Below are 26,470 nucleotides of genomic sequence, written 5' to 3'. Positions count from 1 at the left end.
ATAGGTCACACCTGTCTACAAGAAGGGTAGTAGAAGTGATCCACAAAACTACCGCCCAACATCCATGACATTGATTTGTTGCAGAATCTTATAACATATTCTCACCTCAAATATAATGATGTATCTTGAACAGAATGGTTTTCGAAAACATAAATCGTGTGAAACCCGACTTGCACTTTTCTCACGTGACACACTAAAAGCTTTGGATCGAGGCAACCAGGTATATGCACTATTTCTTGATTTCCGAAAAGCATTTGACTGAGTACCGCACCTACGCTTATTGTCAAAGGTACGATCGCATGGGGTATCGAGTGAAATTTGTGACTGGACTGATGACTTTTTGGTAAGACAGCTTGTCATCTTGATGAGTCAGTCAGATATAGAAATAACTTTGGGTGTGTCCCTGCGAAATGTGTTGGGTCTCTTGCTTTTTGTGTTGTATATTAATGACCTTGCAGACAATATTAATATTTAAATCAAGCTTTCTGGAGATGATGCAATTATCTATAATGAAGTACTATCTAAGATAAGCTGCATAAATATCCAATCAGATCTTGATAAGATTTCAACATGGTGCAGAGATTGGCAACTTGCTTGAAATGTTCAGAATTGTAAAATTGTTCCATTCACAAAACAAGGAAACATAGTATCCTATGATTATACTATCAATGAGTCACTGTTAGAATCTGCCTACTCATATAAATACCTGGTTGTAACACTTTGTAGGGATATGAAATGGAATGATCATTTAGGCTCACTTGTGGGTAAAGCAGGTGGGAGACTTTAGTTTATTGGTAGAGTACTGAGGAAGTGCAATCAATCTACTAAGAGACTGCTTACCAATCAATTGTGTGTCCCATCCTAGAATATTCCTCAAGTGTGTGGGACCCATACCACATAGAGCAGGGGATATTGAATATATACAGAGAAGGGCAGCACGAATGGTAGCAGGTTTCTTTAATCCAGGGGAGAGTGTCACAGAGCTAATGAAGGAATTGAATCACAGACTCTCGAAGAAAGATGTAAACTATTCCGAGAAAGTTTACTGGCAAAGTTTTAAGAACCGGCTTTAAATGATTATTCTAGAGATATACTAATAACACCCTACGTATCGCTCACACAGGGATCGTGAGGATAAGATTAGAATAATTACTGCATGCACAGAAGCATTCGAACAATCATTCCTCCCACACTCCTTAAAGGAATGGAACAGGAAGAAACCTTACATTACTGGTACAATGGGACGTACCCTCTACCATGCACCTCACATTGGTTTGTGGAGTATATAGATTTAGATAGACATAGACATGTCAAATTGATGATATTTTTTGTTAAAATAAGTAAATGTACTAATTATCAAGTTATTTAACCGCTGTTGTAACTCGCAGAAAGATACAAGTCTGAAAATATTTTACTGGGAGTCAGAATGACCTCTTCTTGTCACTTTAGGAATGTCACGAAGCCCTGTTGTTCCAGTATTACACAGCAGATGAGCTAATGTCGCATGCGTTACAGCATTGTTTGCACCAAGTTGAAGTTTGTGTGTCACCTTCACATGTCAGAAGATGTGGATGAGGCAGCGAGAAAAACTTTATATACATCTATACTATTTTGTAATGCACAGACAGAATGACGGTGATGCACGTGTGTTTTAAGGTATTTCGTTTTTGTCGGAGTAACTTACGTTTACTAGTTTCTTGTTGCCTGGCATCGTCAAGTGGCGTCACTGGGAGCAGCATCTGCCATTACGGAAGGCACTATGTCACAGTATGATGTGGTGTGTTGAAGCTACGATTCTGGTTTGTCAGAGGGCAACTGACCCTTGTCACTGTCACTGCAGCAGGGGAAGTCAATTCCTGATCGTACTCCTACCTGACCATCATTGAGGTGTGTGTGTGTGTGTGTGTGTGTGTGTGTGTGTGTGTGTGTGTGTGTGTGTGTGTGTGTGTGTGTGTGTTTTTTTTTTTTTTTTTTTTTTAAATGGACTCTTTCATATAATCTGTCTTCATTTTGGTTATTGTATTGTTTTTACTTTACAGTAAAGTTATTTTTTGATTTGGAATTCCTTTTCTTTCATTCACTGCTTCCCTTGAAACTGTAACCCCCCCAACACACATGCACACAGGAAGAACAAAACCTTTACTGAGCAGTTTACCTACATGCATCAACAACATGCACACAAAAGACCACCACCAGGAAAGTACGACTATTGGAACACATACCTGTTACTGTTTTGTTTCCACTTCCAGATGCTGTATGAGATGCAAACACAGCAGCTCCTCTGGCTTGTCGCAAGTTGGTAGACACTGTGAACTCGTTATCCGATCGGACACTGTCTTCCTTACAATTACCATTTTCAAGTATTTCCCTGCATCTTGCTTCCAATAAATCATCACTCATGGCTATATTCCAGTCTCCCAAAATTGAATCAAATTCTTTTTGGTTTAACACATCATCTTGCCATTGTGTAGAATTTTCATTGGCCTCCTTTACACCCACAAGAGAATTCGCTGGAACAACTTTTTCTTGTCTCTCTTCTGTTCTTCCAACATCTGTCTTCACCAAATTTCTCACTGTTACAGTCTCATTGGACACAACCACCAATTCTTCTTGTACAGGTTTCTGATGGTTTTGTTTTGTGTTTAGGGTTTCTATGTCTTCACTTGCTGCTGTCTGATTCAAGTTACTATCTTTGGGCTCTGCATTATCATCATTCATTATTTTCTCAACAGCCTGACTGGGTAGAGGTAAGTCCTTTGTGCACTCATCATAGCCTGAGGAGTGGGAGGAGATTTTATTCTTCGATTTACTAACTCCTGAACAGTAAGTTTCATCTTTGGTAGCATTTGTACATTGTCTACTGATGCTTGTTTCAATGGCAGGTTGTGTTTGATCTGTGTCAGTGTTTGGTAATTTTGAGAGTAAAATCTTATCTGCCTTCTGCACTGGAGAGCTATGACCACTACCTAATGAATTTTTCTGGGCATCTGTACTATTACTTTCTTCGGAATGATACTGTAGTCGGTCATTGTCATAGAGAGAGTCGCCAAACGATTTGAATACCATTTCACCAACTTCAGAACTTTTATTCTGAAAGCCTTCCAAATTCATTGTGTAGTTTTTATCCGCTAACTTCTGAGAACTGTAATCATCAGATTTCCGAATTACAGCTGCCAATCCCCCTCTTCGTTGAATCCGCTGACCCTTTCTTCGGGAACGTGATGAATTAACTTCTGCTGCTGTAGCTCCAGCTTTGATTCTGTTGAGCTTTTCTTCATAAACCTAGTTTTAAAAGAGTAAACATTTTAAAGACAAAATTTAACTGCTCAAAACAAAAAGAAATTTTGTATCATTAAAATCTAAAACTCTCTCACTCAATGATAAATGTAACAAATCCATATTATCAAAAAGCAGAAAATAAATTGAATTATCTCTGGAATTCTGCAAATCAATGAGAATTTGCTAAGATCAAATGATCACAGAATTATATTTGTTCACAGATAAGGGGGAGAGGAGAGCAACAGAATGAGAAAAATAATGTGTCTAAGTGTGTGAAATAAACAATGAAAAGGCCCACAAAAGACTGTGGAGCACAAATTAATGTAATAACTGGAACTGCCAGGAGGGTAGGTATTAAAATCGTGAAATTATTCAGATAGGGAAATCAAGTGGCATATGATACAGATAAAGAAAAACAGCACACCCATCAAGTATGAACAGAACAAGCAATGAAACTTACAACTCATGACCTTTACTCTTCTGATACAAAGCTTTACTCTGTTGTGTGAGACAACTGGACAACCCACCACATATGCTTTAACTAGAAGCTTCCCGGATCAAGTGTGGCTCAAAATGGAAAGTTTTTAGACCAGATCTCTAAAATCTTGCTGTTATCATTTCTCTTCGAAAGGTTTTATGTCAGATGTTACTTATGTTTGTAATAATCAAAGCTAGCCATAGGTTTAACGTCTATGAAAATGAAATGTTGGCTCACATTTATGTGGAAGCCTACGTTTTAAGTTCATAAAGGATAGAACTGAAAATATTCTGTAATGATTTTCAAATGATCATACAAATAAGAATAGATCAATGTAAGCAGAGTATGTATACTAGTAATGGATCAAGCTATAGATATGCTTCATGTGTTGCTCGATTTGTTTAAGTATTCCCTTTCAGTGCCAGCACTTTAAAATAAGGTGAGTGGAATTGCTCTCCAAATTTTACCAACATCTGCATCAAACCAGACAAATATCCTCTTCTTTAACCCTTGTAAATGTAAGTCCTCTACGTAACTTTTTTTGAGCTTTGGTGCTTACCTTAAGAACCCTCTTAACAACTGCAACTTTTGGCTCCCTTAAAGGCAATGCACTGATTCTTGCTTCATCCATACTGCTTATATCACCAATTGTTTTTATCCCCTGCTCTTCAAAATACCTTACAGCATTTCTGGCCCTGAAAGTGATACACACTGCAGTCACAATTTGGTAATGTTAATGAAAATGACAAGATAAATTCAAATAATTTAGCTTTACATCAACTAAATCATTACTCTATTCATACACATATATATCTATTTGCTTAATTTATTTCTGTGGGACATCCACGCAAATGTTACACCGTCATGCAGTACATCAGCTTACGAAATACAATCACCATTAACGAATAACTTGCATCAGAGTGCACATGTCATGCTGTACCAGTTATCATAGGAGTGCAGTACAGCTCACAAGTAGAACCAGTGTATGAGGTGCTACCCAAAACTTCCAAGAATATCCTCATAAAAGTATGGAAACTTACCTCACATCTTCATTTCCACCGTTACATCAAAACAGCCCCTTTGCACTTGTCTGTAACAATTCCAGTGATTCTCTCTTTGTTGGAAGCAGTGTTGGAAGTCTACTGGGTGAATTGTGTTCTAAATTATTTCACAAAATGCTTGAATTTCTTCTATGAAGTCAAGCTGCCAACCTCTCAATTTCATATTCAGGAGGAGGAAGAAATGGCAAGTGGTAAGATCAGGCAAGGTGGGTGGATGGGGGACAGTCGTCATGTTTTTCCGCCCCAAATTCCCTCACAGTAAGTGAACCGTGTGCAGGTACATGATCATACATCAGCAACCAGTCTTCATTCTCACATATCTTCTCTGTGACTGAGTGACAATATGGAAGAAACTCTTTATCGACAATCATGCGCATGTCACAAAAATACATTAGCATTGACATTATACACTGCTGCTTACTTGGTGTGCTTTTTTGGACTAGAGAGAGGAAGGTGCCTTCCACTATGAGAACCTCCATTTTGTTTGAAGGTCATAACCTTAGACCAATGACTCATTGGTAGTTACGACCCTGGACTGTTATTTACAGTTCAGGTCACCCCAGATATTGTTGATTGGCATTCAAAAGACCAGGAACGAACTTTGGTAAACTTTGCCTCACATTCAATTCATTAGCAAGAATGCATTGACAAACTCCATACAAAGTTACAATGATTTCACAAATATTATAGACTATCTGTCTTCTTTCCTTATGGACCACTTCTATCACCTTTGCAGTCACTTCCCGAGTTGTTCATGATGTTGGTTGGCCCAAATGTTTGTCATCGTCCAGAGTCCCAGCTATCATTTAAACCAAACAAACAGTTCTTGCCTGGCTCTTAGCTTGCTCACCACAAGCCTCCCTTAGGATGTGGTGGGTTTCAGCTGAAATTTTGTGGAGCTTGAAACAAAACTTAATGCACATCTTTCATTTTGAAATTTGTGGACACAGTAGAGCAAATATAAAGAAATCAACAACACACCAATGTCAGCACAATGATGCCACATGGTAGCGGACACACACAGTTAGAGGTGCCTAGTGATTTAAGTTTGTACAGCTGATTGGGTGCAGTACTGCAGTACTCACATTATTAGAAATTTTGGGTAATATCTAGTACATAAAGACAGTCACTGATTCTGAAGAACCATTGAAGGAGCAAAACATTTTGTCACATTATATACATGTGAATACTGTATCACACATCAATTCTCTATGAAACAAAGTGAAGGAATTTCCATTCTATGGTGGAGCACGGAAGAGCAGTCACTCGTCTACTTCTGTATTAGATGTTGTTAGTGTAATTTTAACACTCTGTTTGTGAGAATGATATACCGGGAAATAAATTATGTTCACAGATTTCACCATGAAAACCTGTTCTTGGAATTTTTTAAATAGGTTTTTGCAAGAAATTGACCTTCACTATATCTATAAAGTGCAGCAAATACAGTGACGAATACAAAAAGTTTATCCACTTGTCAGTCTACAGTACAAAATTTGCTTACCATAGCATCCATTCCCTCTATCATAAAAATTAAGCCTCCATGATTCATGCGATAAAACAACAAGAATGAAAAATAAAGTACTATATACCTCTGATAAATGTTCTTATACTCTAAATCTCTTACAGAATATGTAACTACTGTGCTACATCACTGATAACAGCTGCAGTTTATTTCTTTTGTTATTACAAATATGAGATGCATCATAACTTCCTAACCATTTCTCAAGCTGTAGCAATAACATTGGAGTGACCGAAAAAATGCATAGTGTATGAAATAATAAAAATTTGTGACTACAGCAGATTCGGCAATATTTCCATTCAGATTCTTATATTTTTATATTAGATATGGATGACAACATTAGGATTACAAACAAAGATTTGATATGGCTTTTTAGCAGTTCTGTTGCATGCTGGTAACTGATTTTTAAATACGGAAGGAAGGAAGGAAGGAAAATTTGGGCTTTACATCCTGTCAGCAACATGGTCATTAGACATTATGAGTTCTTTTTGGGGACTGATGAGACAGGAAACTGACCCTGTCATTTTCAAAATAATAATGCTAATTAATTGTGGGAGTGGCACAGATGTCTGAAGCTGGAGCCAGAGATTGAGGAAGTCTTTCCAGGCCAGCCTCCACATGCCAGAATCACTGGATGACTCAGATGCATACACACTGCATGTTTTGGTCAGCACAGAGAACCAGAAATTTGAACAATAAAAGCCGGTAGAAGAAACTGGAAACAAAGGGCATGAGGCTTGCAGATACCCAAGAAAAATAAGCAAAACTACAATAGCAAAGGAAAGTGCATGTGTGTGCGCGTGTGCATGTGCGTCAAATAATTTGATTACTGTAGCAATTGTGCATTGTTAGTTGCAACAGGCAAAAGACGTGCTTTGTTGCTGCTGCACATTTTAGTGATTCTGGTTAAAATAAACTTATGCTGCAGTGTTGATCTTCAGCACGCCAGTGTAGAAGGGCGCACAGAATCAGCTAAGTGAAAAATATGTGCAATAAGCACGTTTATTTATTTGTAATAGCGGACTTAGGAACTTTCCCCTGTGCAAGACCGCATGTAGAAGATTATGTGCCGATTTAAAGTTCTATATTCGAATATTTTACTCTTCGCAACTGGCTTTTCACTGACTGTATCACTACAGTTTTGTAGCGTGATATAATGTGAGATTTCGAACATTCACGAGTGCCACGATAAACTGGTACTGTTATTGTCAATTGTAGGCTTAAACTAAATTGTGTTATTTTAAAAAGTTTTCAGAACAATAGGCCTATCTTCATTCAAAACAATTGTTCTCTTATTTCATTGTACAATAATGTGAGAAATACGTGTTTGAGAACTTTTGAACGCTTACAAAACTATATTTTAGCAAGTTCTCGGTACGAGTGATTTGTATATGTAATTTACTTGGTAGCTAATCAACGTTTGTGGTTTACAGTTCAGCCAAAGAATACATTATCTGCGAATTTCATTGTAACCGACACAAATAAACACGCATTTTTGAGAATTGTCCAAAGCTACCATTGTCCTTTGCATAATCTATGAGCAATTTGTTGCAAATCGGCATTTGTGATTTAGTTACTGTAGTAGATTTTGATATTGTGTTGTTACACCTAGTTTTTGCTTGAAGAGGAGTAGCCCTATATATTACCTCATTTATTGTGAATCAACTCTGTTTTCAAGTTTGCTAACAGTGTTTTAAAAAAGTAGTAATTTTTACCACAGTTTTTGTGTGTTGCCTTAATAGAAGTTTCGTTTTTGTATATATGCTTCAGTTGTTATAGCGAATTAGCAACTTTTTAGCTCAACATATTAAAAGATAATCATTGGTTTGCAGAGTATGGCTGTAGATGTAGAACATGAGGTGGCTTATCAAATGTGTGACAATGCCCTAGAAAAAAAGAAAAAAAACTTTGGATAACTTCATCATAAGACACTTCATTTCTAGGCCTGTCAAATGATTGGCAGCTATTGTGAACTGGTGTTTTGGAAGAGCCCCGGAGTCACGTACCCGTGGTACTGCAGTCATTACTTGTCTAGTTGACAGCAAGTTGGGTGTCAATGGAAGATCAAGGTGTACTGTACAGAGCAAACAAGGACAACTAGAGAGTGCCTTTTACTGCCTACCAGACTTCTGTCCTGATGTAACCAAAGAGCTTTGGAGAAAACCACAGTTCACTTGTACGAAAGTTACCCAATCATTCTGTAATCATCGGTGGAGACTTCAGTCATCCAACACTCAATTAGGAAAATTATAATTTTGTTAGTGATGGGTGTGACAAGGCTTTCTGTGGAACATTACCACATGTGTTCTCTGGAAACTTAGAGCCCCCACTCCTCATGATGTAAATATATTGGATCTAATGACAACAAACACACCTGACCTCATTGAGCACATCCACATCAAAACTGGTATCAGTGACCATGACAACTAAAACAAGTAGAAAGATATATATGTTCAGTAATGAAGGAAAAGATACATTGCTACTTACTGTAAAAAAGACGTGAAGTTGCAGAACAAGTAAAAGATACTTACAGAAAGCTTTCAGCCACAGCCTTCACACACACACACACACACACACACACACACACACACACACACACACACACACGATCGCCAACTCCAGCAGCTTGGCCTTGCTTCTGTGTATGAATGGTGAGTGTTTCACTGTTTCTATTTTGCTGATAAAGGCTGTGGCCGAAAGCTTTGTCCAAGTTTCTTTTAATTGTGCCTGTCTGCAACTTAACACATCTTTACAGTAAGTAACAATATATCTATGCCTACAGAGTTGATATTCCTACCTGGAGTTTCCATCAGAAGTTCTGTAAAGTAGATAGAAAAGCAGTAGGGTCACGTCTGAATGAGGACAGGAGCCTGTAAAGGATGTAGGATGTATCACCCAAGTTTAAAAGAACAGTTGACCCACACACTGGACAGACACGTTCCTAGTGGAACTGGTCATAATGAGAGGGACTCTCGATGTTTTACAGTCACTGTACAAGGTGTATACAGGGACAAGGAAAAAAAATTCCTGGACTTCCTGGTTGAAAATACACTTTCTCCAGGGTGAACATACACTTTTCCCGTGTTAAGTGATAGTATGCTTTTCCTCGGCACTGTAAAACTTGTCAATCTTTTGAATGTTTATGGTTTTATATGCCAAAGTAGAATTTCCCGGCACTTTAGAAAACGAAACTAAGGGGGAAAAAAACACGTTTTGGAAAGATCTTTGATGTGCAGCAACATGTACGCTGCATATTTTCGTGTTATAAAGATATAAATTAGAATTTCACCATACACCATATGTTACCTTCCAAGCATTGAAATCGAGATTGCGACGTGCTTTTGTATGCCAGTCATAGCTCATGTCACGTGATCTCGCCAGCCGAAGACAGCATAGGACACGTGATGTAGCCAGCCAATAGCAAGATCACTCTTAAGTATCGGGAAAACACAAATAGGAAAAGTTAAGGGTTTAAATTAATATACATAGTGTTGCTACAAGAAAAACAAAGCTTTCACATATAATCTTGGTCTCTAAGATTAATAAGCTGCAAGAGCTGCTAAGTTTCCACATATAATGATGATCTTTTTGTGCGTGTTACACTTTCACATATATCACACAAATGTGCCAGTAAAATTTTTAATAAGGACGTAAATTTCTGGTCTTCTGGGCTCGAAATTCTTCTAGATGGTCGTCCTCAAAGAGTTGATTTTTAATTGATAGTCATACGCTCTGTGATTTAAGAAATTCATCCTACATTCTCACACATTGTTCATCTTGTGTACACATAAATTTACTTTGAAAGTAACGCTTTTCAAACAACCATTCGCAATATTTTCCCGTGACCTGTTAGAAACTGATTCATTTCAGCAGTTGCCATAGAGCGCCAGATAACAGGCACCACTGCTCATGCGCAGCTACGATGACGCAGGAAGCTCGTATGTTCGTACATGTAAAACATTAAAAGATCTTGCACTATGTAACAAAAGAAACAAGACATCAGAGGATACTTCAAGAGCATCGGAATTTCGTGAACCATACTAAAATGCATAATTCGGCTTAAAGTGCAAATTCGTATGTCCAGATTCGGATTAAATTTTCTTGAGTACCAGTACTGTGTCACGTCATGCTCATCGGAAGCAATTTGTTGTTAGGACGCATTGCATAGTCTTCCTAAAGCCTTTGACACACTTTGCTGTTGGCAGACGCTTGTATGAGCACTATCTTTTGCTGTTGTATACGGCGCATTTCCTTTGCGACTTAAGTTTTATTTTCGTTTTTTTCCCTCTGGTTCATGTTTTTTTGCTGTAGTATTATTCCGCAAAAGTGGGATACAGTAATATACTTTGTTGGAGTATTGATTCTTACCAGTCAAAAAATCACAAAAAATTAACTGAAAACTAAAATAACAACAGACTTCCGGAATTCTAAAAAATTCCTGGGTTTTTCCCGGTTTTCTCCCGGATGAAAAAATTCCCGGGTTTTTCCCGGATCTCCCGGGTCGTAGACACCCTGCTGTAAAGAAACTTCTAAAGCAACAGAGACTACTGCATAAGGCTATATTTAGAGATACACTGAATGAAATGTGTTTGGCTGTCAAGAGAGTAATGCTTGAAGCATTCAGTGCCTACCACAGCAGAATATTGTCAAATGATCTTTCACAAAACCCAAAGAAATTCTGATCTCATGGATGAGATGGGGGCTGAAATTAAGGTAACAAAACAAAAGATGGAATGCTCAACTCCATTCCCAAATTTTCATTTACCAAGAAAAACCCAGGAGAACTGCCCCAATTTAATCCTTGTATCCCTGAAAAGATGAACAAAATAATTATTAGCATTACTGCAATCGTTAAAAGTGAACAAAGCGCCAAGGCCCGATGGAATCCTTATCAGATTCTATACTGAATTTTCAGCAGAATTTGCCCCTCTTTTACCTATAATCTATTGTAGATACCTCAGGGGGTGGGGAACCTGCCCAGTAATTGGAAGGAAGCACAGGTCACACCCGTTTACAAGACAGGTATTAGAAGTCATCTATGAGACTACTGCCCAATATACTCGACATTTATTTGTTGTAGAACTTTAGAATTCTGAATTTTAAAAAAATGCAGTATCTCTAACAGAATGTCCTCCATGCCAACCAGCATGGATTCAAAAAATCATCATCATATGAAACAAAATGCACTTTTCTCACACTAGTGTGGCCCATTCTAGAAAATTTCCATGTATGTGGGACCCCCACCAAATCGGCGTAACACAGGATACTGAATGTATACAGAGAAGGGCAGCGCAAATAGTCACGTTTGATGACCCATGGTAGAGTGTCACAGAAATGGTGAAGAAATTGAAACGGCAGACTCTTGAAGATAGATGTAAAGTATTCAAGAAGGCCTACTTACAATGTTTCCAGAACGTATTTTAAATCACGATTCTAGGAATATACAACAATCCCCTACTTACCGCTCACATAGAGATCATGAGGACACGATTAGATTAAGTACCTCTGTGTGTGCTGTAATTAAACTATTATTCCTCCTGTGCTCAGTAAATGAATGGAACGGGAAGAAACCCTAATAAATGGTACAATGGGACAGACCATCTGCCATGCACTTCACAGTGGTTTGCAGAGTATAGATGCAGACGTAAGACACTTCACTACACTTCGGAGATCACCCAGTATTTTGGTTTCTAAACACAATGGTGACCAGCCAGAGCCACAGCAGGTAGGCATTTGCCTTGTCTACAATATACTCTGACCACTGCTGCCTTCATGCAGCTGACCAACCGATCACCACCTGGTAATGACATACATTTAGGCAATCCCATCAGTCTGCCTGATTTTAATCATAATCGGTATCACCTTAGATTTCTTGCGAGGAAGCGAGATCTGGTAGGGCGATCTAATTCAGGGTCCACCCAGCCCTTAAGAGGCTAAATGAGGAGCTGCTCAAATAACAAAGGAGTGACATCATCAGGATTCTTCCACTGACAATAACAGCTGGAAGAATTGGTGGGACACTGATAACATGTCCCACAATTGTAGATCACTCCACATAGTGTCTTGTAGGCAACAGTTGGGTAGTTGAAACTGGCATGTGAGTTAATTTGAAGTGGTTTTACTTTCTTTCATAGTGAAAGATACTGTAGCAAAATGACTGCAACTATGTCCCAGTTACATGTATTAGTAGCCTATATGTAAATGTCAATGCCACAGCCTACAAGGACGATAAATCCTCTAAGCAAAAACTATTATGTGTGGTTGATCATCTCGCAGCAGGAAGGTATGTAACAATTGTGCTCCATTCTTAGCCCAGTAAGCTTCACTTCCTTCCATAAAGCGTATTTGGCACGAGAGGTCCCATGATAAAGTTGATTTGACTGCCCAAAACTTGTTGTAAAGTTGGTTACCTCGAATCACTCTTTTTCCTCCCATTGACATTCATCACTTTAATTGGCAGTCAGATACAGAATGCTAAGGGATGGCATGAGGCATCACAGTACTTTATCTAGACATGATATGGTTGCTTTATCAGTTGAAACATTCTTGTTACTTAAATAGAACTTTATTAAAGCTAAATATGGGTTATGTATACTACAAAATCCTAGATTGGTCAGTAGGGTGTTAAAGAGAATAGAGTGAAGAGCTTCACTGAGATCACACAGTGCCACTTCCCTTTCTCATGTGTCTACCTACCTTCACAACCCACAGTAAAATTCCTTTGCTTACATGACAAAGTCAGGAAGTTGGTTTCTTTGCAGATTACAAAGGAGGAGGGGGTGGGGGGTGGTGATTTCATGTAAATAAAATTTTGTAATATGTTCACTATTTACCAATGTTATACTTACCATGTAGGTGCCACCACAAATTTCACAACTTCTTCAACAGGGTATGTACAACCAGCTAAGCTGGGCCAGATTGGGGACTGACTGTCCAGAAGGCTAGTGTCCTCTTCAACATTTTCAGAATAATCTCTTAAATCTTCCAGATCTAGGGCAAGCTGGTCCTCTGACTTTTCATCTACAAGAGAACAATAATTGAGGTGAGGGGGAAAAAAGAACAAACAACACATAACAGAAATAAAACACACTAAAACCCAATTAATATGTATTATAGCATTTTAATAAGATGGACGTTAGTCTGGGGCTTGATACTGTTCTGTTATGAGAATTGCAACCCAGAATGTCATAAATGACTTACAATCAAACTTGAGCAAGGATACACTGTCAATATGATAAGTCATGTCTCTCAGTAAATTTTGCAAGTATTTTTCATCTTTCTCTTCTTTACGTACCAAAGAAAAATGATCACGTTAACAATCCTACTCCAAGAAAGGTACAAGGTGGAAGAAGCTTGAAAGAAATACAAAAGTGGCACTGAATTTAATGCCAAGGAAATAAGGTAATGATGCAGAGCTGAGAGCAAATTGTTTCTTCTTGTTTACTGCGTCTCATTACTGGTTTTCCACTCATCCTTATGATATTGCACCTCCAGTGACATATTGATGTATATTTCTTTGTTATTTTCAAATTCCACCTTTGCAGGCAATCAAACTACGCGATGCAAGCAACACACACAGCACATACGACAGGGTTAATACGTGAATACTAAATCATATACAGCAACTTATTAGTGTCAGTGCATCATTTCATGTTCCCAAGAATTTGTAATATTCACATGTAATAAAAATTATGTCACCATGGAGAACAACATAAACAAATGATATTATCTGTACCAATAATTAAGCCAATGGTAAAATGAAAACACAGGTCAAGTTTTACATAACTACACTTAGGAAGAACTAAAAAGTAATCATAACTCTTTTACTGTATTTTGCAGCCATGGCTCTCACAGTCTGATAAGTGGTTTCAACTTTTTAGAAAGCCATCATCAGCTCATACAGAAACATCAAATAACTCGTCAAAATACAATGATGTCAAAACCTGTTATGGTACCATTTTTGTGAGCCAAGTTGGAAGAATACAATATAATAATTTTATTTACAAGATTATCACTGTTTTTATCTTAGGCATTTCCCTTACGATAAGTAAAATAAATATGAGTTCATGAAATTATCCACTACAGTCACCATCATGAAAGTAGATGACTCAAAGTCGCATACACCACGCCCTGTTTCATCCCAGGCCCTGCAGAGCTGCAATGTAGGGTATCGGCCGGTCAGTCTTTACAATTTGCTACTTCCTTGTTCCACAAATTATTTTACAGCAAGTTACGAGTGATACAGAAGTGCAGTTTCCTGTTCGGAGAACAGTTGCTAGCTCCATTCTTCTTGGTGTGTTCCAGCAATGAATGATCCTTAGTCAACAAACTAAATATGTATTACCTAACATCCTAAAGATTTCAGCAAACTTAGTCATGATGAAGCAGCTAGATGCAACATTAACTTTAACCAAGTATAGAAACCGACAGTAAAAGCACGTCGAGTCAGAGAGGGAGGATGAGAGAATTTATGAGGGGTCGGAATCATCTGTTATTTGCCTTCTAGAAGACACAGGTTTTAGGTTAAGAAAAAGTAACAAGGGACATAAATTTCTGATGGGATAAAAGGACTCTGCCCTCTCAGAGCTATATTTCATTGGAATTCGCATTTACAGCATACAAGGACAATAGGTCTGTGGTTTATCTGAATAAAACTAGGTTTCGCAAAACCATATTAATGAATACATTTGGCATGACTCCAAGAGAAACGATAGCCTGAATGTACCCACTGACATCTGCTTAGTGTATATCAGTGTTTTGGGTGATGGGCGCAGTGATGAAGAGAACGTAACAGCTGCAAATATAATATCTTCAGTAGTTGTAAAATATTCTCTGTCGTATTAAGATTAGTTGCCAGAACAGGAATTCTGCTAGTGGTATCAAGTTCTCGTGTGCTATGTTGCACCGAGTCTCTATTAAAATCTGTTCGTAAGTAACACAACAAAACTGTTTTTCTTAAAAATTTCTTATACAGTTAGTTTTTACTTTTTGTAACAGATGGCAGCAATTTTTTTTTTAGGAAAGTATAAGGGGTGTTCAAAAAGAAACAAGCCGGAGGCATAATTACAGAAACCAGTACCTGTAGGTTAGATGTATTGACCCTGGCTCATGAGAGGCTTGTCCCAATGTGACACAAGGCGATGAATGGCTGTCTCATAAAATTCCTGGGGCTGTGATGTTAACCAGTTCTGCACATACAGCTCGACGTTGTCGTCCGAGGTGAATAGTTTGCCCCTCAGAGCAAAAAGGGGACCAAAAAATGGCATAATCATAGGGGGAGAGGTCTGGACCGTATGGAGTGTGGCCGAGAACCTCCCATTTGAATTTCTGCAGGAGTGCTGCGACTGTGTTGGCCATGAGGGTTTGCATTGTCGTGAAGCAGAATGACGCCACGGGTGAGATTGCCCGGTCACTTTGATTTGATCACTTGGAGAAGGGTGGTCAAGGTTTGGAAGTAGTGGTGGGCATTCACTTTTGTCCCGTGCTGCAGGAAGTGAATTTGAGGAGGCCATCTTGGTCAAAGAAGAATGTCAGCCTAACCTTTCCTGCACTCGTGTGGCCGACGACATCCAGCTGTACGTGCGGAACTGGTTAACATCGCAGCCATTCACCGCCTTGTGTCACCGTGGGGCAAGTGTCTCAACAGTCAGGGTCAATACCCCCAAAAATACAGGTAATGGAAATTCTTGAATGGAACAATATGGAAAATTAGGGAAAGGCACCCACTCATCTGTAATGGATTGATGTGTGGTGAAGAGACACTAATAACCAAAAACTGTACATATACCAGCTTTCGAACTCTTGCTCTTATTTTAATAGAAGTACACACAGTCACAAATACAACATAGGCACCTAATGCACACTCTCATAGCCGCTATGAGACTAGTTATTGACAGCAGTTGTCTGGGCTTATGGTGGTGTGGTGGGCATTAAGGAAGGGTGCATGAAGCAAGGAGGGAGTGATGGCATAGTGTGTGAGGCTGGTCTTTCAGAAGATGACTCATCGGCTGCACAAGAGGGTCAAAGTAGTTCAAAGGATACACGCTCTACCCTCCGAACTCCTTTCATCCTAGTCTGTAGCAGCTGAGTCATATATTGAAAGACCAGCCTCACTCTATACGATTACCCCAGACTTGCCTCAGGTCCTTTCCTCTCTCCTCCCACCTCCATTACTGCAGCCAACTGCTCTCAATAATCGATAATCAATAATCAGCGCGTGTGTGTGTGTGTGTGTGTGTGTGTGTGTGTGTGTGTGTTTTCCAACGAAGGCCATGTTGGCTAAAATCTCACTTCCTGACAGTCTTTTTTGTTGTGCCTATCTGCGACTCAGCATCTCCACCATATGGTGTGTAGCATTTATCCTTTTCATAATACTGTTACATTTCATACTGGATTTTCCATTGTTTGATTACACCAATTGAATAACAGTTATGATAGAATTTTTGGTGCTATTGAAACTGGACAGATAGCACGTCTTTTAGATAATGTGGAATGTGAGAAAGCAATTTTTGTCTAAACATACGTTTACTTTGTACTTCTCACACATGACAAAAGGTACAATCTTTCTTACATCATTTGGAGGTAACAATGATCTTTCATATTTACACCTGTTGACCTCTACTGGATCTGTGCTAGCTGGTCCACTCACTTGTTCGCTCTAGGTCCAATCTAGCAAAGAGTTTGAGCCCATTCAATTCTAATCCACTTCTAGTTCATTTCTGTGTATGCTGCTTTTTTTCAGTGAGCACCCTTTTGTAAGAAGTCAATAAATTTATTATATCAGTAGATGGAAAAACAAACTTAAGTAGCATAACTTGTATCTAATCCTCATACAACCTCTGGCAATGTTGCTACCTGTTGTTGTGGTCTTCAGTCTTGAGACTGGTTTGATGCAGCTCTCCATGCTACTCTATCCTGTGCAAGCTTCTTCGTCTCCCAGTACCTATTGCAGCCTACATCCTTCTGAATCTGCTTAGTGTATTCATCTCTTGGTCTCCCTCTACGATTTTTACCCTCCACGCTGCCCTCCAATACTAAATTGGTGATCCCTTCATGCCTCAGAACATGTCCTACCAACCGGTCCCTTCTTCTTGTCAATTTGTGCCACAAACTCCTCTTCTCCCCAATTCTATTCAATACCTCCTCATTAGTTATGTGATCAACCCATCTAATCTTCAGCATTCTTCTGTAGCACCACATTTCGAAAGCTTCTATTCTCTTCTTGTCTAAGCTATTTATCGTCCACGTTTCACTTCCATACATGGCTACACTCCATACAAATACTTTGAGAAACGACTTCCTGACACTTAAATCAATACTCGATGTTAACAAATTTCTCTCCTTAAGAAACGCTTTCCTTGCCACTGCCAATCTACATTTTATATCCTCTCTACTTCGACCATCATCAGTTATTTTGCTCCCCAAATAGCAAAACTCCTTTACTACTTTAAGTGTCTCATTTCCTAATCTAATTCCCTCAGCATCGCCTGATTTAATTCGACCACATTCCATTATCCTCGTTTTGCTTTTGTTGATGTTCATCTTATACCCTCCTTTCAAGACACTGTCCATTCCGTTCGACTGCTCTTCCAAGTCCTTTGCTGTCTCTGACAGAATTCCAATGTCATCGGCGAACCTCAAAGTTTTTATTTCTTCTACATGGATTTTAATACCTATTCCGAACTTTTCTTTTGTTTCCTTTATTGCTTGCTCAATATACAGATTGAATAACATTGGGGATAGGCTACAACCCTGTCTCACTCCCTTCCCAACCACTGCTTCCCTTTAATGTCCCTCGACTCTTTATTACTGCCACCTGGTTTCTGTACAAATTGTAAATAGCCTTTCGCTCCCTGTATTTTACCCCTGCTACCTTCAGAATTTGAAAGAGAGTATTCCAGCCAACATTGTCAAAAGCTTTCTCTAAGTCTACAAATGCTAGAAACGTAGGTTTGCCTTTCCTTAATCTTTCTTCTAAGATAAGTCGTAGGGTCAGTATTGCCTCACGTGTTCCAACATTTCTACGGAATCCAAACTGATCTTCCCCGAGGTCGGCTTCTATCAGTTTTTCCATTCGTCTGTAAAGAATTCGCGTTAGTATTTTGCAGCTGTGACTTATTAAACTGATAGTTCGGTAATTTTCACATCTGTCAACACCTGCTACTTAATAAACCTGAATTTCCAGTAAATGAGTTGTAACCGGAGACAACAGCAGAACATGATACCATTATGTATTCTCTCTTCTTCGTGAAACCTTTTCCCTTCAAATTTTGGCAGCTCACTGATGAAAGTAGACAGGAAACGGACAACACAAAATAGAGGATAAAGGCAATAATGTGTTCTTCAGAATACCAACATTCTTCTTTTTTCTGCTGCTTTTCACCTTGAAATTTACAGTTTGGTATCCTGTTCATTTGGATTGTTTTTACACAGGAAGTCCCTAGGTTGAATAGGTATACAACTAGATGTATAGTGGTGTAATATCTGTCAAAGTAGGCCTTGCAGATCTGGCCCATTTGGTATATCCCTTATGAGATGAATCACAGTTTTAGATGCTCCAATATATGGTTCATCATCTAATCTGAGTTTTGTATTATTTTCTTACCCACTGTAGATTTCAATTTTGTGTGCAAACTCGTTTTCTCAAGATGAAACAAACAGTTTATACTCCCATTTATGCACTTTTTCTTTCATATACAACTTCACGTGGTGCCTTGCTTTGGTTGCATACATGCTCACTCATCGCAACTGAAAGACATTTTTTATTCCCAAGATCATTTATTTTTTGTAGAATTTGTGATGGTCATGATTATCAGGATTTGGTTGCTTTGTATTTTCAATGAAATGCAAAGTGGTCATCAGACTCTCGAAATATTTGTGAGTTGCTGTCTGTTTTACTAGCTCAACACCAAGACAACACATTTGCCTATAAATTAATGTATGTCACGAGCATTGCAATTAAATGTTGTGTTCCGGTTTTCTGTGTGCTATAAAGATCAGTTTCATCCCCAGTTTTTGCTATTAATCTGCCAGTGAAAAAATATTGAAAAAAATTGATATGGCACTGACAAATCTACCACTGTTTGGAGCAGTGCGATATTTCTTTTGAATCTAAAGAGATCATTTAGAAATGAAGCACTTCATTTTTACCAAATGATTCGATTTTTCTGAGTCCTTGGGCATTTTTCAGAAGCTTGTAATACTTGTGTATCAGCATTAAATTCATTACCACAGCCTCCAAAAAATATTTGAATTATGTGTAATCCCTCTAACAGTTTCTGGTTTGCTATCACTATCTGCATATTTCAAATCATTTACAGTTATAATACGATTGAAGGTCTCTTCCATTTTGACAATTTGGACAACACTGTCAGACAGACATTCTAGGGTCACAAATGCTTCATAATGTATCACTTTATGTCAGCCATTTTCAAAATATGAAAATGACTTCATTACAACACTTGGATTAGCACAAAAAGTTACTATGCAATATTGCACACAAAAATATTTATGCAGTATTTACGTATTTATTAGCAGAAATACAAGCTGAACTGAATAGAGTACTCTCCAAAGGATATAGAACAATTACACATTTTTAACGTTCATGTGGTCCTGTGCACAACTAACAATAATTACCATCAAATGAGAGAAATGTGAGCCAGACTGATAATGCTACACAGACCACCACACATTGTCATGTTATGAGCTCAGTAGTGCATTCTCGTGGTTGGTTGGATTAAAAAGAGGGGGAAAGGGAACAAACTACGAGGTCATCAGTACCTTGTTCTGAATAAAACAATGTCACAAATGTGAGAATAAAACAAACGAGACCGACAACTCAAAACGGAATGAAAGGAAAAATCACAAAAATGATGAAGGGCAACAAACATATAAATGGACAAAAGGGGACAAGAAAATCACAGAAACGCAAGAAATGGGATAAAGAGATTAAAACAACAAAGCAGATTACCATGGCTGGCTGACCATGAGAATAAAAAAGGAGAAGCCAGCCACTCTGCAACACATTAAAAATCTCCACCCTAGAAGCACTAGGGTGGAGGACACAGAGGGACAAAGGACATGCGCTAAAACTTAGATCAAATGATAAAAACCACAATTGCAAATAAAACTTAAAACTAAGTCAGCCGATGAGGCATTGTCAGATAAAATTAGCAGCAATGAATCCGGTTAAACCAAGACTTCGTCGCTGGGCAGTCAAAGTGGGACAGTGCACCAGAATATGGGCCACTGTCAACACCGAGTGCTGCACTGACACTCAGGTGGGTCTTCACAGCGCAGGAGGTAACCGTGGGTCATTCAAGTATGGCCAATGCGCAGCCGGCAGAGGACAACTGATTCCCTGCAAGAGGGTCACACAGAAGACTCCCAAACAATCGTTGTCGGCTTAATGACACGCAGCTTTTTGTGTGTACTGTTATGACATTCCGTCTCCCAAAGCCTGCAAACCTCAGGTCAGGTTCAGAGATGCCTATCTCCAGAAGCGGTTTCTGCATAGCCTGCTTGGCCAGCCTGTCAGGAAGTTCGTTGCCTGGGATGCCGACGTGTCCTGGGGTCCACACAAGCACCACTGAACGATGGGACTGGTCCAGAGCATTGATGGACTTCTGGATGGATGCTACCAAAGGATGGCGAGGGTAGCACTGGTCGATAGCTTGTAGGCTGTTCAAGGAGTCAGTAGATACAAGAAATGATTCCCTGGGGCATGAACGGATATACTGAAGTGCACAAGAGATGGCCACCAGCTCTGCAGTGAATACACTGCAGCCATTGGGCAAGAAATGCTATTCAAATTGGCCTCCGAGGGTGCAGGCAAAGCCAACACGACCATCAGCCATCGAGCCGTTGGTGTAAACCACTTCGAACACCCGGAATGTGTCAAGAATCGAGAGAAAGTGACAGCGGAGAGTGGCAGGAGTAACTGAGTCCGTAGGGTCATGCCAAAGATCCAGACGAATCAGTGGCCTAGGTGTATGAAATGGAGGTGTATGCGGACAGACATGGATGGGAGGTGGTAAAGGGAAGGACTCCAGTTCAGACAGAAGGGACCACATGCAAACTGCAATCGTTAGCCCTAACCTGGTCCACCGATGTGGCAGATGAACTGCCATCGGTGGAGGAAGGAGACAGTAATTCGGAGGCTCAGGAGAACTATGAATGCATGCAACGTTACAGGCGAGCAGTTGTGCACATCGGATCTGCAATGGACTCCGGCCTCCACCAGGACACTGGTCAGTGGACTCTTTCTAAAAGCTCCAGTCGCTAGGCGACTGCCACAGTGGTTCAATCGATCGAATACACGCAACACTGAGGGTGCCACTGAACCATAAACCAAACTCCCACATTCAAGACGGGATTGAACAAGGGCTTTGTAGAGCTGCAGCAGAGTAGAGCGATCTGCAACACAGTTGGTGTTGCTCACGCAACAGAGGGCACTGAGGTGCTGCCAGCACTTCCGCTTAAGCTGACGAAGGTGAGGTAGCCAAGTCAATAGGGCGTCGAAAACCAATCCTAATAATCGATTCATCTCCACTAAAGTGAGAGGATTGTCATGAAGACAAAGTTCTGGTTCTGGATGAATGGTACGACACCAACAGAAGTGCATGACACACAACTTCGTGGCTGAAAACTGGAAGCCGTGGGCGAGAGCCCATGACTGCGCCTCATGGATGGCTCCCTGTAGGTGCCACTCACCAACACCAGTACTGGTGGAGCAGTACAAAATGCAAAAGTCTTTTGCATGCAGAGAGGGTGAGATGGATGGCCCTACAGCTGCTGCTAGACCGTTAATGGCCACTAAAAATAGTGATACACTCAATACAGAGCCCTGCGGAACCCCATTCTCCTGGATATGGGAGAAACTATACGAAGCACCAACTTGGACACGGAAAGTACAGAGCGACAGGAAATTCTGGATAAAAATAGGGAGTGGGCCTCGGAGACCCGACCCGTATAATCTAGCAAAGCTATGATGTCCCCAGGTGGTGTCATGCTTTGCGTGGATCAAAAAAGACAGCAACGAGGTGTTGGCGTCTGGAAAAGGCTGTTCGGATGGCAGACTTGAGGGACACAAGATTATCAGTGGTAGAACGAACCTGGTGGAAGCCAGTCTGACATGGAGCCAGTAGGCCACGTTGACTCCAGGATCAAACCAAACCGCCGACACACTATACGTTCCAGCAGCTTACAAACAACCTTGGTGAGGCTGATGGGCCGATAGCTATCCACATCATGCAGGTTTTTACCAGGTTTGAGCACTGGAATGATGATGTTCTCCCGCCATTGTGATGGAAAGATGCCATCGCACCAGATCCGGTTGAAGATGATGAGGAGATGGCGCTAGTAGTCAGACGAGAGATGTTTAATCATCAGACTGTGGATCTGATCAGGCCCAGGAGCTGTGTCGGGGCAAAATGGTTCAAATGGCTCTGAGCACTATGCAACTTAACTTCTGAGGTCATAAGTTGCCTAGAACTTAGAACTACTTAAACCTAACTAACCTAAGGACATCACACACATCCATGCCCGAGGCAGGATTCGAACCTGCGACCGTAGTGTGTGTCAAGCAGTTGCTGTAGCTCAGCCAGGCAGTGGAAAAAACTACCGCAATTCCGCTGGAGGATGACATCTTCGTGAGATTGGGAAGGTATGGAACATTCAATGAGGCAGTTTAGGCCTCAGGGTCAGTTGCTGCCACCGACTTTTTGCCTGATCAGTCTATATCCATTGTGTATGAGAGTCCAGCGAGATCTAGGTCCTCGGCGGACGCCAGAATCTTCACCCCATCCTCAGACCCAGCTCTTGTAGGTAGCGCTGGTGTGGGTGCCACTGCAAATTCCTTGTTTTTGGGGGGTGGTCTTTTTTGATTTCTTGCACTCTTCCTTGGGTTTCCCTGGCTGGGAGGACTTCACTGGCTCAGTCTCTGGGACTGAGGATGAGTGTGAAGCCCAATGACCAGCTGCTTTTGGGCTCTTCAGCTTTCCCACTAGCAGAAACTTGGGAAGGGAGTGACCCAAGGGACCCCTTCCTAGCGAGAGGAGCCAAAGAAGCCTTAAGCTTCTCTGGCTCAGAAGTGGGGACTGAAATCCCCAATGGTTGTGGGGGTGTTGCTGCCGAAGTAGGTGGTGCGGAAGCAACAGGGAGGGAAGTACACCCCACCATCAAGAGGGCAGGTGTAGTCTCCCAGTTCTGAGAGGCGACAGGAATTCGAGAAAGTGATGAGGCGACAACTTCTCTCATACCAGCGGTGTATGAGATTGTCATAGCCACAGGATGTAGGTGCTCAAATTCCCCCTTAGCCTCAGTGCAGGTCAGTCGGTCCAGGGTCTTGTATACCATGATTTTCTTCTCTGTAAAATCCTGCTGTCTGGCGAGCAAGGTGAATAATGCTCTCTGCAGTTGACACAGAGGGGCGGCAAGGCACATGGAGTATTGGGATGCAATCTCGACAGGTGGGGCCCGAAGTACAGTGGGAAGACATATAGCCGAACTTCCAGCACTTATAACAACGCATCGGGGGAGGGATATATGGCTTCACGTCACAGCGGTAGACAATCACCTTGACCTTCTCGGGCAACATGGCACCCTCGAAGGCCAAGATGAAAGCACTGGTGGCAACCTGTTTATCCCTCAGACCCAGATGGATGCGCCAGAAGAAATGAACATCTCGCCGCTATAAATTGGCGTGCAGCTCGTTGTCAAACTGCAAAAGAAGGTCAATACCCTCGACCATATTTCAGCTCTTATGAGGCGTGGTGGCAACAGACACATCCCCCAACTTGCCACAAGCGAGTAATGCCAGTGTCTGGGCAGAGGATGTTGATTTTAAGCAAAACTGACCCAGAGCTTATTTTGGACGAGCCCTTCACCTCCCCAAACTTGTCCTCCAAATGCTCCACAAAAAATTGAGGCTTCATAGACATGAAAGATTCCCCATCAACTCTTGTACATATGAGGTACTGGGGCAAATAAGCTTCACTGCCATCCTCGGCCTGGCATTCCTCCCATGGTGTGGCCAGTGAGGGGAATGACTTGGGGTCATATTTCTTAGCCTTGAAATTAGACTTTGCCCGTTTAGAGACTGCTGGCGGCGGTCCACCAGCAAGAGATGATGTACTACGCTCCATGGCGTGTCATCCGCCCTGATGCTCACCACTCCGACCAGGGGCCCTCGCCACAGCAAAGGCCACCTGGCAGGATGGCCATTGCCAGGAGTCCTGATGCTCCAAGGTGATGGGGCATCTACTCCTTGGCATACATGGGGAGGTAACGGCGCATGCATCAGCAGAGTGATCCCTGTGTTGTCAGGGGGCTACAACCAAAAAGGTGCATGGTGGCCCCACCACAACGGACTGGCTACCGTGCTGGATATGAGGTGCAAAGAAGTCCACGGTCATCATCGGCACAGAACGTGACACTGCATAGTGCATGTTGGAAAACACACCCAGGAAGGTGTCCTCGCTCAGGAGATGAAGAATGGACGGGATGGACACGATGCACTATGTGTAGCGCCTTTCCCTAATTGGCTCGCTCTTTGGGAAAATTTTGAAAAATGGAGGTCAAACCTTAGAGGGGACCATCACAAAGGCCGAAACGTGAGAGACTCTCTTTAGTCACCTCTTACGACAGGCAGGAATACCTCGAGCCTATTCTAACCCCCGGACCCACAGGGGGCCATTCTAGTGGCAGATTCTTTTCAGTTACATTCATAAAGCATCATTTTCCATCTGTAAGGCAGTTTCCAGCATTAAACTTCAAGGACAACGATGAAAAAAAGAGATGAAAATATGTAAGCCTAATAATGTTTAAAATTTTTTTAAAGACTGGTGAGGCAACCTGCAATTTCTTTCACTCAGCTCTGATGTCCTGTACCTGTAGTATATGATTAAAAATAGTAATTATAGAATTCAAAACTAAAACTGGAAGTTACTGCCAGAATTTCAAAAGAAATTACTCAATTCAATTGACTTTTGTCATTTATTAAACTTATGAAGTTTTTCAGACCACTGTTGTCTTGACTTCATTTATTTCCGCTAATACTTTCTCTAACAAGTTTACCTGGGCCTTCCTTAAAATCCTAAGCCGGCTTCCTGGATGTTGACCCACTGTAATGGATCTGGGAGATGTTATTTTTTTACCGTATTTGTCGATACCGAATTGTAAATGTTTTCTTATATTTTTTTGTCAGAATTTATTATAATTTGCCTTATTATATGTTAATTTACTTATGTTTTTGAGAGTGAAAGCATATTGATTACGATTAGTAAATGTATCTAAGAATAGCAAAGAGACTGATTACAAGTGGAAGCTTGTGTGTTGTGTAAAATATCTTTGACGTTGGAGTCGTCTTTGACTATAGTCAGTCGGCAGCTAACTCTTGGTGTGTGTTGACAGAAGAACAATGTGAAGGTCGCAGTCATAAATAATTTTGAATTATGTTACTATTTTTTTGTATTAACTATAAAAAAGAAATTACATTTGAAGAAATGGTATTTGAAATACCAAAATGAGGCAAACACGTTAAACCACGTCTTTTCTGCAGCCGACAAAGATGCATTGTGGAATCATACTTAGACAACTGAAGCCAAGACTAATATCGCCTTGCAAACGTCTAACGCAAAAGGTACTGTCACGAAATATGGCAAATTTAAGTAAATAAAAAATAGTGTCAATATTTTCAACTTGTGTCTTAGCCGGGATGCCATATTTCAACTGGGGACTGTAGCCGGGATATTGTGTTCACGAGATCTTCAACAGTGCTACGAGGAAGAAAATTTTTGTGTGTTAATACCAGTTTCTTCAGAATGTGTGTTACAGTATTTGTGTTCATCGGGAAGTAAAAGTTTTGAGAAGAAATGTTTCGGCAAAAAATATAATTTTCGACAGAAGAAAATACTTAAAGAATTTTGGTCAACAATCACATGGATGGAAAACGTGGATTTGCAACAGTAGAAGAGTGTTCCAGATAAGTCACGAAACCCTTGTATTTTGTTAAAACAATATTTTTATCTTGTTTTGCATTGTTGTGTATAAATTTTTGTTCTTCACAATGACTTATGAGATTTTCGAGAGTATTGTGCCTAAAGTAGAAAGTAGTAATTTAATAGACTTTGAAAA

The 26,470-nt window shown here is 40.4% G+C and overlaps 1 protein-coding gene across 1 annotated transcript in view; it reads right to left on the bottom strand.

The window, feature by feature from the left end:
* The window catches only part of LOC126473821 (telomere-associated protein RIF1-like), a 112,900-nt gene that overhangs the window by 32,106 nt on the left and 54,324 nt on the right, over positions 1-26,470 (bottom strand). The window contains exons 6-8 of the mRNA XM_050101138.1: positions 13,186-13,357; positions 4,317-4,452; positions 2,223-3,282 (exon numbers count right to left, since the gene is read on the bottom strand). Of these exons, the coding sequence (XP_049957095.1) occupies positions 2,223-3,282; positions 4,317-4,452; positions 13,186-13,357 (1,368 nt within the window). The remainder of the gene's footprint in view (positions 1-2,222; positions 3,283-4,316; positions 4,453-13,185; positions 13,358-26,470) is intronic.

This window comes from Schistocerca serialis, chromosome 4, assembly GCF_023864345.2.
Source record: "Schistocerca serialis cubense isolate TAMUIC-IGC-003099 chromosome 4, iqSchSeri2.2, whole genome shotgun sequence".
NCBI lineage: Eukaryota > Metazoa > Arthropoda > Insecta > Orthoptera > Acrididae > Schistocerca > Schistocerca serialis.
This window is presented reverse-complemented; position numbering and strand designations above follow the sequence as displayed.